The sequence below is a fragment of the Myotis myotis genome, unplaced genomic scaffold (assembly GCF_014108235.1).
Source record: "Myotis myotis isolate mMyoMyo1 unplaced genomic scaffold, mMyoMyo1.p scaffold_m19_p_2, whole genome shotgun sequence".
NCBI classification, from domain to species: domain Eukaryota; kingdom Metazoa; phylum Chordata; class Mammalia; order Chiroptera; family Vespertilionidae; genus Myotis; species Myotis myotis.
This window is the reverse complement of record NW_023416324.1, coordinates 81078336-81090716: the sequence shown is the minus strand read 5'-3', so window position 1 is coordinate 81090716 and position 12381 is coordinate 81078336. Positions and strand designations below refer to the sequence as shown.

General features: G+C 43.3%; 1 protein-coding gene across 1 annotated transcript; it reads right to left on the bottom strand.

Annotated features, from left to right (window-relative positions):
• Positions 1-10431: 10431 nt before the first annotated feature.
• On the bottom strand, positions 10432-11966 carry LOC118675572 (F-box only protein 31-like). The gene is given in 3 exon segments (XM_036348474.1): positions 10432-10776; positions 10861-10910; positions 10913-11966. Coding segments are annotated over 3 exon segments (1449 nt in total).
• Between the last annotated feature and the right edge of the window lie 415 nt (positions 11967-12381).

Here is a 12381-nt window from a genome sequence, read left to right as displayed (position 1 = left end):
CAATAAAATATATTTTTTAAAAAAAAGTCAGCAATATAAACTGGCAGCCTACCAAGTGAGCAATGTCCCCAAATACACTAACAAAGATGCTATGACCAAAGCAAAGGACAGTCTGGTCTGGTCCTAATCTGTTAGGGAGTGATCAAGTTACACTTGAAGTTTGGTGTTCAGCTCTGGTTATCATGAAGTCTTAAAAGCAACTCTGAAGCCTGTGCATGATAAGAATTTTCATTAAATTCCCTTTTACTCAATTTGACTATTTTTAATAGGCACACTATATTGCTTAGGATTTAAGTGCAACTATATATAACAGAGATTCATCTTACCTCACCCTGCCAGTCCAAAATGGCTTAAACAAGACAGTAGTTTATTTGTCTTTCAGACATAAGCACAACTATAGGCAATAAGAGATGGAGAAGAGCCTCAGTTACCATCCCACTTCACACCCCAGATGTTGCCCTGCCCACGTGGCCAAAGATGGCCCACTGCCAAGTTCTTATTACAAGCCACAGAGTAGAGGAAGGTGAAAGGATGCTGTAAAGATGAATCCCAGAAATGGTACTTCTAATGGCCAGAATTCATCACAGGCCACAAGAACTGTTAAGGGATTAAATGAGGTGATGTCTACAAGCACTGTGCTAATATTCCCAGAGAGGTTGCCTATCTTGTTCCACTCCTGGCACCCTTTGGTAAAGTTAAAGGAAGGTATCATTATGCTAGAGACTGGTTAATATTTGAATTAAGCAGCAAAAAATAAATTTAATCAACAAAACAGAAACTTTTAAAATAGTTACTTAAAAGTGTAGCTGTAACATAACAGGAATAAGAATTCAGATTTAGAGTTAGATAAACTCTCTGCTCAAGGGATTTTAAGCAAGACATTTAATCTCCCTAAATTTCAGTCTCCTTATCTGTAAAATATGGCTAAAATGTAGTTCACAGATGTGTTGAAGGATTAAAATGAGATGTCTACAAGTGTACTAATCATAATTCTCTTGGTTTAAATATTAAAACCCTGGTTAAAATTAATTTTTAAAATATTTTTATTATTAAAATATATGATTTTATTGATTTTAGAGAAAGGGAAAGAAGGAGAGGGGAAGAGAGAGAGAGAGAGAGAGAGAGAGAGAGAGAAAGAAACATCATTCCTTTGCCTCCTGTGAGTACCCTGACTAGCATTCGAACCTGTAACCTGGGCATGTGCCCTGACCAGGAATTCAATCAGCGACGTTTTCATGCAAGGGATGATGCTCAACCAAGTCACTCAGGCCAGAGCTAAAATTTAAATATTTTTTAATTTTTATTTATTGATTTTTTAAAATATATATTTTATTGATTTTTCACAGAGAGGAAGGGAGAGGGATAGAGAGTTAGAAACATCGATGAGAGAGAAACATCAATCAGCTGTGTCCTGCACACCCCCAACTGGGGATGTGCCTGCAACCAAGGTACATGCCCTTGGCCAGAATCAAACCTGGGATCTTTCAGTCTGTGGGCTGATGCTCTATCCACTGAGTCAAACCGGTTAGGGCTTTATTGATTGATTTTAGAGAGAGAGGAAGGGAGAAAGAAACATCAATTGGTTGTTCTATTTATTCATGCATTCATTAGTTGATTCTTATATGTGCCCTGATCCAGGATGACCCACAACCTTGGTGTATCCAGACAACATTCCAACCAACTGAGCTACCTGGCTGGGGTTAACTTAATTTTTTAAAAAGGAGTTTATTGGAGCCTGCCTCAAGCCTACGAGCAGCAGCCTCATGTGGCCTGCCCCTGTCCAAGGAGCAGCAGCTGTGTGAGCAGCCCGCTTTCCCGTCCGAAGAGCAGCAACCACATGAGCAGTCCGACCTGTCCGAGGAACAGCAGCCACACGAGCAGTCTTCCTACGTCTGAGGAGAGGCAGCCCTGCACAGCCCGCCCCCATCCGAGGAGCAGCAGCCGCACGAGCAGGCTGCCTAATCTGAGGAACAGCAGCTGTGTGAGCAGCCCGCCCCCATCCGAGGAGCAGCAGTTCTGCGAGCAGCCCGGCCCCATTCGAGGAACAGCGGCAGCCCACCCAGGTCCAAGGAACAGCAACCACACAAGCAGACTGCCTACATCCAAGGAGTGGCAGCTCTACACAGCACGCACCGGTTCGAGGAGCAGAGTCACAACAGCCGGCACCTGTCCAATGAGCAGCAGCCAGTCCTCAGAGCAGTAGCCCCACAAGCAGCCCACCACATCAGAAGAACAACAGCAGCGTGCAACCAGCCTCCATTCAAGGATCAGCAGCCACGTGAGTAGTCCACCCCAGTTCAAGGAGTAGCAGCTGTGTGTGTAGACCGCCCCATCCAAGGAACAGCAGCCTCATGATCAGCACATCCTCTGTCTGAGGAACAGCAATGGTGTGTGAATCCTCCCCCCACCAGCCAGAGGAGCCACCAAAGTGGTGAACAGCACCCACCACAGGAGCTCCTGCCAACTGAGGAGCAGCTGCTACAACAACCGCCAGATGAGCAACCACAGCCCAAGGAGCCACTGCCACCCAAGGAGCATCCCCTGAACAACTCAACATCTAGATATGTTGGTGAGATCAAACATGGGTAGACAAAGAAACCGCAAAGAGGAAAGAAAAGGAGGACTCGCCAGAAAAGCAGCTAAGTGAAACTGAGGCGTGCAGCATGACAGAAAAAGAATTCAGATTAAGGGTCCTAGAATGCATAAACCGGATGGAGGAAAAAAATCAACAACTTATGCAAGAAGCAAGAAGAAACAGATGAAAAAAATCAATAAATTACGTAAGAACCAAGAAGAAATGAAGAGTGATATAGCTGCAATAAAAAACACCATTGAAAGTTTCAACAGTAGACTAGGAGAAGCGGAAGACCGAATTAGCGAATTAGAAGACAGGGAAACAAAACACACCCAAACTGAACTGCAATTGGAGAAAAAAATTAAAAGACGGGAGGAGAGCCTAAGAGAACTATGGGACAACATGAAACGAAACTACATACGAATAATAGGGGTGCCAGAACAACAGAAAAAGGAATAAGACTTAGAAAACCTATTTGAAGAAATAATATCAGAAAACTTCCCTGAGGTGGGGAAGAAAAAAGTCACACAAGCACAGAGAGTCCCAAACAAGGTGAACACAAAAAGACCCACACCAAGACACATCATAATTACTATGGCAAATGTTCAGGACAAAGAGAGAATCTTACAGGTTGCAAGAGAGATGGAAAGTTTCCTACAAGGGATCTCCCATTAGATTATCAAATGATTTCTCAACAGAAACGCATCAGGCCAGAAAAGAATGGAAGGAAATTTACAAAGTGATGCGAAGCAAAGGACTGAATCCAAGAATACTCTATCCAACAAGGCTATCATTCAAAATTGAAGGGGAAATAAGAAGCTTCACAGACAAAAGAAGGCTAAGGGAGTTTATCACCACCAAGCCAGCAATGCAAGAAATGCTAAAGGGGAGGGAGAAACCAAGATGGTGGCATAGGTAAACACCGGAGATTGCTGCCTCGCACAGCCACTTCAAAAATACAACTAAAAGACGGAACGGATATCACCCAGAACCACAGGAAGGCTGGCTGAGGGGAAATTCTACAACTAGAAGGAAAGAGAAAAGCATACCGAGACTCAGAGGAGGTGTGGTGTGAAAGTAAAATACTAAGGAGCGGGGGTGCATGCGGAGCGGGCTGGTGGTTGAGGGTGCGGTTGTCTTTTGCAATCGGGAGGGAGTCTCAGGCTCTGAGCTCCAGTTCTGGGCAAATCTCTGGGGACCCAGACTCAAACAGGAGAAGCAGGACTGTCTGGCATGGGTCGGAACTCGAGGGCAGCTTTCTCTCCGAGGTACTTGGAGCCATTGCTGGGACACTGAGAAGCAGAGCCTCTGAAGGCAGGACTGAGAGCAGCCATAATTGCTCACTCTGCCCACCTTTGGTTGATCCCCTGGGACCCGCCCCGCCCAATCCTTGCATGCAGGTATTTGCTGGATAGCCTCAGGCAGAGGCTAGATTAGCACCTCCCTAGAGATCAGGACAGAAGTTCTCCCACTGCAGACACAGCTGATTCTTATAGCCAATTGGCCTGGAGGTCAAATCCCCACCAGTGTTACCTACAACAATCAAGGCTTAACTACAACAAGACTGTGCACAAAGACCACAAGGGGGTGCACCAAGAAAGCATAAAAAATGTAGAGATAAAAAAAACAGGACACAAATGACAGAAATGGAGGAAAGCAAACTACTGGATATAGAGTTCAAAACCACACTTTTAAGGTGTTTCAAGAACTGTCTACAAACCGCCAATAAATTTAGTAAGGCCCTCAAAAAGACTGGTGAGTCCACCGATAACAGTAGTGAGATCCTCAAGAAATCTAGTGAGACCCTCGATGTTGTTATAAAGGACCAACTAGAAATTAAGCATCCACTGACTGAAATAAAGAATATTATACAGACTCCCAACAGCAGACCAGAGGAGCACAAGAATCAAGTCAAAGATTTGAAATACAAAGAAACAAAAAACACCCAACCGGAAAGCAAAATGAAAACAGAATCCAAAAATACGAAGATAATGTAAGGAGCCCCTGGGACAGCTTCAAGCGTACCAACATCCAAATTATAGGGCTGCCAGAAGAAGAGAGAGAGAACAAGATATTGAAAACCTATTTGAAGAAATAATGACAGAAAACTTCCCCTACCTGGTCAAAGAAATAGACTTACAAGTCCAGGAAGCGCAGAGAACCCCAAACAAAAGGAATCCAAAGAGGACCACACCAAGACACATCATCATTAAAATGCCAAGAGCAAAAGACAAAGAGAGAATCTTAAAAGCAGCAAGGGAAAGAAACTCAGTTACCTACAAGGGAGTACCCATACGTCTCTCAGCTTGTTTCTCAACAGAAATAATGCAGGCCAGAAGGGAGTGGCAAGAAATATTCAAAGTGATGAATGCCAAGAACCTATAACCAAGATTACTTTATCCAGCAAAGCTATCATTCAGAATTGAAGGTCAGATAAAGAGCTTCACAGATAAGGAAAAGCTAAAGGAGTTCATCACCACCAAACCAGGATTATATGAAATGCTGAAAGGTATCCTTTAAGAAGAGGAAGAAGAAGAAATAGGTAAAGATACAAATTATGAACAACAAATACACATCTATCAACAAGTGAATCTAAAAATCAAGGGAATACATAATCTGATGAACAAAATGAACTGGTGATTATAATAGAATCAGGGGCATAGAAAGGGAGTTGACTGACTATTCTTGGGGGGGGAAAGGGATCTGGAGGATGCGGGAAGAGACTGGACAAAAATTTCGTACCTATGAATGAGGACAGTGGGTGGGGAGTAAGGGCGGAGGGTGGGGTGGGAACTTGGTGGAGGGGAGTTGTGGGGGGGAAAAAAGAGGAACAAATGTAATAATCTGAACAATAAAGATTTAATTTTAAAAAAAAAGTATTTTTAAAAATGGGGGGGGAAAAAGAAATGCTAAAGGGACTGGTGTAAAAAAGAAGAACTAAAAAGCTCAGAAATAAAACAGCCACACAAAAAATAGAAATGGCTACAAACAAGTACCTTTCAATAATAACTTTAAAGGTAAAAGGACTAAATGCTCCAATCAAAAGACATCGAGTGGCTGAATGGATAAAAAAAACATGACCCATACTTTTGTTGTCTACAAGAGACCCACCTCAGAAGAAGGGACTCACACAGACTGAAAGTGAAGGGATGGAAAAATATCTTTCAGGCAAATGGAAATGAAAAAAAGAGCTGGGGTAGCAATACTTATATCGGACAAAATAGACCTCAAAGTGAAGGCCATAACAAGAGATAAGGGAGGCCACTTCATAATACTAAAGGGATCAATACAACAAGAGGATATAACCCTGATAAACATATATGCATCCAATGCAGGAGCACCCAAATACATAAAAATACTCCTGGAAGATATCAAGGGAGAAATCAACAACAATACAATCATAGTAGGGGACTTTAATACACCACTGACATCACTGGATAAATCCGCTAGACAAAAACTCAGCAAAGAAACAGCAATCCTAAATGACTCACTAGATCATATGGACCTAATTGACATCTTCAGAACATTTCACCCCAAAGCCACAAATATATGTTCTTCTCAAGTGCTCATGGGACATATTCAAAAATAGACCACATATTGGGTCACAAACAAAGTCTCCCCAAATTCAAGAAGATTGAAATCATACCAAGCATCTTCTCAGACCACAAGGGCATAATATTAGAAATAAACTACAATAAAAACAACCGAAAATACTCAAACATTTGGAAGCTGAATAGCATGTTATTAAATATTGATTAGGTTACCAATGAGATCAAAGAAGAAATTAAAAACATCCTGGAAACTAATGACAATGAAAACACAACAATCCAAAACCTATGGGACACAATGAAAGCAGTCTTGAGAGGGAAGTTTATAGCTCTACAGGCCTATCTCAACAAACAAGAAAAAATGGTAGTAAATCATCTAACTCTACAACTCAATGAATTAGAAAGAGAGCAACAAGAAAAGCCCAGAGTGAGCAGAAGGAAGGAGATAATAAAGATTAGAGCAGAAATAAATGACATAGAGACCAAAAAAAACCAATTTATAAAATCAATGAAACCAAGAGCTGGTTCTTTGAAAGAATAAACAAGATTGATGAACCTCTAGCCAGGCCCACCAAGAAGCAAAGAAAGAGGACCCAAATAAATAAAATCAAAAATGATAGGGGCGAAACAACAACAGGCCCCACAGAAATACAAATGATTGCTAAAAAATACTAGGGCCAACTCTACTCCAACAAACTAGACAACCTGGAGGAAATGGACAAATTCCTAGAAAAATGCAACATTCCAAAACTCAATCAGGAAGAATCTAAAAATCTCAATAGGCCAATAACTATGGAAGAAAATGAAGCAGTCATCAAACAGCCTCCAGCAAACAAAAGCCCACGACCAGACGGCTTCACAGGGGAGTTTTACTAAACATTCAAGGAAGAACTAAAACCTATCCTCCTCAGACTACTACAAAAAAATCCAAGAGGAAGGAACACTTCCAAACTCATTCTATGAAGCCAGCATCACCCTAATCCCAAAACCAGGTAAAGACAACACAATGAAAGAGAATTACAGGCCAATATCCCTCATGACATAGATGCCAAAATCCTCAACAAAATCTTAGCAAATCGGATCCAGCAGTATATCAGAATGATCATACATCAACACCCATTTTTTGATAAAAACTCTCAGCAAGGTGGGAATAGAAGGATCATACCTCAACATAATAAAAGCCATATATGACAAACCCACAGCCAACATCATAATCAATAGGCAAAAACTAAAACCATTTCCCCTAAGACAGGAACAAGACAGAAATGCCCACTCTCACCATTCCTGTTTGACATAGTACTGGAAGTACTAGCCATTGCAATCAGACAAGAAGAAGAAATAAAAGGCATCCAAATTGGAAAAGAAGAAGTAAAACTGTCCTTATTTGCAGATGACATGATACTGTACATAGAAAACCCTAAAGACTCCATCAAAAAACTATTAGAGTTAATAAATGAATTCGGTAATGTAGGAGGATACAAAATTAATACCAAGAAATCTAAGGCATTTCTTTACACCAATAGTGAACTTACAGAAAGGGAGACTAAAAAAGCAATCCCATTTACCATCGCACCAAAAAAATTAAGATACCTAGGAATAAACTTCACTAAGGAGGTAAAATACTTATATGGGAAAAACTACAGGACACTGAAGAAAGAGATAGAGGAAGACATAAACAGATGGAAGAACATACCGTGTTCATGGATTGGTAGAATCAACATCATCAAAATGTCCATACTACCCAAAGCAATCTCTAGATTCAATGTAATCCCCATTAAATTACCAACGGCATATTTCACAGATCTAGAACGAACGTTCCAAAAATTCATCTGGAATAAAAAAAGACCTCGAATAGCTGCAGCAATCCTGAGAAAGAAGAACAAAGTAGGTGGGATCTCAATACCAGATATCAAACTGTATTACAAAGCCACTGTTCTTAAAACAGCTTGGTACTGGCACAAGAACAGACATATAGATCAATGGAATAGAATAGAGACCCCAGAAACTGAACAAAGCACTATGCCCAAATAATATTTGACAAAGGAGGCAAGAGCATACAATGGAGTCAAGACAGTCTCTTCAATAAATGGTGTTGGGAAAATTGGACAGATACATGCAAAAAGATGAAACTAGATCACCAACTCACACCATACACAAAATAAACTCAAAATGGATAAAAGACTTAAATATACGACAGGAAACCATAAAAATATTAGAGGAATCCATAGGCAGCGAAATAGCAAACATATGTCGAAGGAATTTCTTCTCTGATAATGCTCCTAGGGCAATGGAAACTAAAGAGAAAATAAACAAATGGGACTACATCAAAATATAAAGCTTTTGCACAGCAAAGGAAACCATCAACAAAATAACAAGAAGACCCACTGCATGGGAGAACATATTTGCCAATGATATCACCGATAAGGGTTTAATCTCCAACATTTACAAGGAACTCATGAAACTTAATAATAGGAAGATAAACAATCCAATCAAAAAATGGGCAATGGACCTAGATAGACACTTTTCGAAAGAGGACATACAGAGGGCCAAAAGACATATAAAAACATGCTCAAAGTCACTAATTATACGAAAGATGCAAATCAAAACGACAATGCGGTATCACCTCACACCCGCCAGAATGGCTATCATCAACAAATCAACAAACAACAAGTGTTGGAGAGGATGTGGAGAAAAAGGAACACTCGTGCACTGCTGGTGGGAATGCAGACTGGTGCAGCCACTGTGGAGAACAGTATGGAGCTTCCTCAAAAAACTAAAAATGGAACTCCCATTTGACCCTGTGATCCCACTTCTAGGAATATATCCCAAGAAGCCAGAAACACCCATCAGAAAGGATATATGCACCCCTATGTTCATAGCAGCACAATTCACCATAGCTAAGATCTGGAAACAGCCTAAGTGTCCATCAGCAGATGAGTGGATTAAAAAACTGTGGTACATCTACACGATGGAATACTATGCTGCGGTAAAAAAGAAGGAACTCTTGCCTTTTGCAACAGCATGGATGGAACTGGAGAGCATTATGCTAAGTGAAATAAGCCAGTCAATGAAGGAAAAATACCACATGATCTCACTCATTTATGGATAATAAAGACCATTATAAACTTATGAACAAAAATAGATACAGAGGCAGAGCTGCCTCAAACAAACTGTCAAACTACAGTGTGAAGGCCTGGGAGGGTTGGGGGCAGGAGTAGGGGGGGGGAGGGGTAAGAGATCAACCGAAGGACTTGTATGTGTGCATATAAGCATAACCAAAGGACATAAGACACTGGGCGTAGGGGAGGCCAGGGGATTGTCAAGGGTAGGGGGAAAAAATGAGACATATGTAATACTCTTTGTAATACTTTAAGCAATAAAACAATTTTTTAAAAAAGGAGTTCATTGGCTCCTATAAGTGGGGAAGTCCATGGACATGACTATGTGTGTAATGTCTGCCTCCTGAATGATACACTGAGCTCTGTGAAGACAGGAATTGAATCTGTGTTATTCACATGGGTCGCTGGTAAGCACTCAAGACAAATTTCTCAAAGCAATTCATAAATGAATGGGAAGTCAAAGGATGTGCTCAAGGTAATACAATTAGTGCAGAACCAAGACCAAAACTGGGTCTCCAAACCCTTATGTTGTTATCATACCATACACCTTTTACAGGTGAAAAAACAAGGCCCAGAGGACAAAGTCACTTACCTGACCTTGTGCAGACAATTAGTGGCAGGACAAGGCCTGGAATCCAGAATGTTTAATGCTTAGCCCAGTTCTCTTTTCACTATAATATAAATAGTGCTTTATTTCCAAACCCAAGGAGGTCCTACCTCAGAAAAAGTCAAGATGTTCACAAGATTCTCGATTATGGGTGCAAACAATTTGCTTAAATTCATTTTGATTTTTAAAATAAGTAATAATAATAATATGTAATATGGAAACTTTAAATTCTAAATCAGGAATAAAAAGCTATAAAAGATATTTTGGGTTACATTGGGATCATTTAGATATAGACTATATATTAAATGACTAGTAAATAAATGTTAATGACCTTGAATATGAGAATAGTATTGTGATTAAGAAGAAAAATATACCTTTTCTTTTCTTTTTTTTTAAATATATTTTATTAATTTTTTACAGAGAGGAAGGGAGAGAGGTAGAGAGTTAGAAACATCGATCAGCTGCCTCCTGCACACCCCCCGCTGGGGATGTGCCGGCAACCAAGGTACATGCCCCTGACCTGAATGGAACCTGGAACCCTTCAGGCCGCAGGCCAACGCTCTATCCACTGAGCCAAACCGGTTAGGGCATGGACTGAATGTTCTTGAGCATCTCCAGGAAAGCCTGCGGGGATGGTGCCTCCACATTCTGGAAGGTGTTCTGGACTCTGCCCCACAGGAAGAAGTATTTCGCCTCCAGCCGGATGAACCCGAAGTTGTTCTCATCAAACAGGATGAAGACTCCAGGGAAGCACTCGCGGTAGGCTAAGCCAGGTAAGGTAACAGTGTCCACGCCATAGAAACACATCCTGCAGGTTCCGGGGTAGTTCTGGTCTCTTGAGAGCACGCCCACAGGCAGAACAAACGGGACAGGCTGCTCCTCCGAAGCTGCAGCCCTGGACTCCCCGACGCTGGGCTGGGCAGGGCTCTGCCAGCCATGGCCCTCGCTTTCCTCAGTCCCGTTTTCCTGCTGCTGCTGCTGCTGCTGCTGCTGCTGCTGCTCCCGGATCACCTGCTCGTCAACTTCCTGGACCACGCGGGAGAGCTCGTGGTAGTTGTGGAAGATTTGCCATCTTGCAGCTGGATGCGGCGCATGAGGTGGATCTCTAACGTCCGGATGGGGTCTCCCGTGATCTTGGTGACCCTGGCATACTTCCCATGGAAGCTGAGAATGGCAATCTTTAGGCCGAAGTCATCGTAGTAGTCTTGGAAGAGTCCTGGCCTGATGAGGTCGTCCGGGTGGCTCGGCGGGAGGTAGAGGCGGCGGTAGGTCAGCCAGTCATACCGCTGTCTGTCCTCCAGCACCAGCCCCCCTTCTTCCCTAAGCCGCGTTGGTGAATCCGTTCCGTGGTCTGTCTTCTTGCACTGGATGGTGAACCTGTCCTTCCGAATCTGCATGTGGCGGTTGTGCGGCCTGCTGTGGCGGCCTTCCATGCACTCCACCGTGGCTGATTTCCTCTTCGTCAGGCGAATTCTGAACGAGGGCCTGAAATGTATTGGGCCACCCACATGGGTGTGAAGGGAAGCCCTGTATGTCCAACCAGTAATGCATAAGCCGTCCACCACTACATTCACTAGTATTCTGTAGTGCTCAGTATCATCTAGCTGCCACAATCCCAAAATGTTTCTGTATGGGAACAGCTTCGCATAGACTTCTCGATAAGACATACCCATCATCTCCAGGTTCTGCAAGTTTTCACGAACGCCAAACTCCTCCCGGCAGCGCCTTCTCCAGATGCTGTCGATGTGCAGGATGTGGTGGAATTTGGTGCAGGCCTGGGCCAGGCTGGGCAGATCGGTGGCGGGAACCCAGGCGAAGATCTCCACCAGCATCTCCACCGGCAGGTCCTGCAGCGAGCAGTGCGGGGTCTGCGGGGGTGGCATGGGGCTCGCGATTCCTCCACTCTTCGCACAGCACCGTGCTGCCGCGTCCCTCTGGACGTGCTTTTCTGCCGGGGCCGGCTTGCCAGCGGCCATTGCCTTCTCAGCTGGGCGCTGGCGCTTCTGACGACACCACTTGCCCTCGGCCGCTGTCATCTCAGCTGGGCGCTGGCGCTTCTGAGGACACCTACATCCCCGCGAAGAGCCCACACCGCAGAGGCAAGCGCTCTCCTCCATGCCTCCACAGGTAACAGCCACCACAGCATGGGCCCCTGCGCCTCAGCCCGGCTTTAAGGTGGCTCGTCCCGGCCACGCCCCCAGGGCCTAGCCACGCCCCCTCAGAGAGGAGCCAATTGTAGGACTTTAAACCCATATCCATTAACAGTCGCCTCCCTTTCCCAGTGCCCCCTCCCTGTCTTCCCGCCCTAGCTCCAGGCAGTCACTAATCTGATTTCTGTATGGATATGCCACCAGGGATATGCCTATGAGTGCGGGGGGCAGGGCGGGGAGGGGGGGGGGACGACCACATTTCACATAAATGCAGTCATAATATCTGGTCTTTTGTGACTGGCTTCTTTCATTTACCATAACATTGTAAAGTTTTCTGTATGCTATATTCTAGTGTATGGGTATACCACATCTTATTTACACA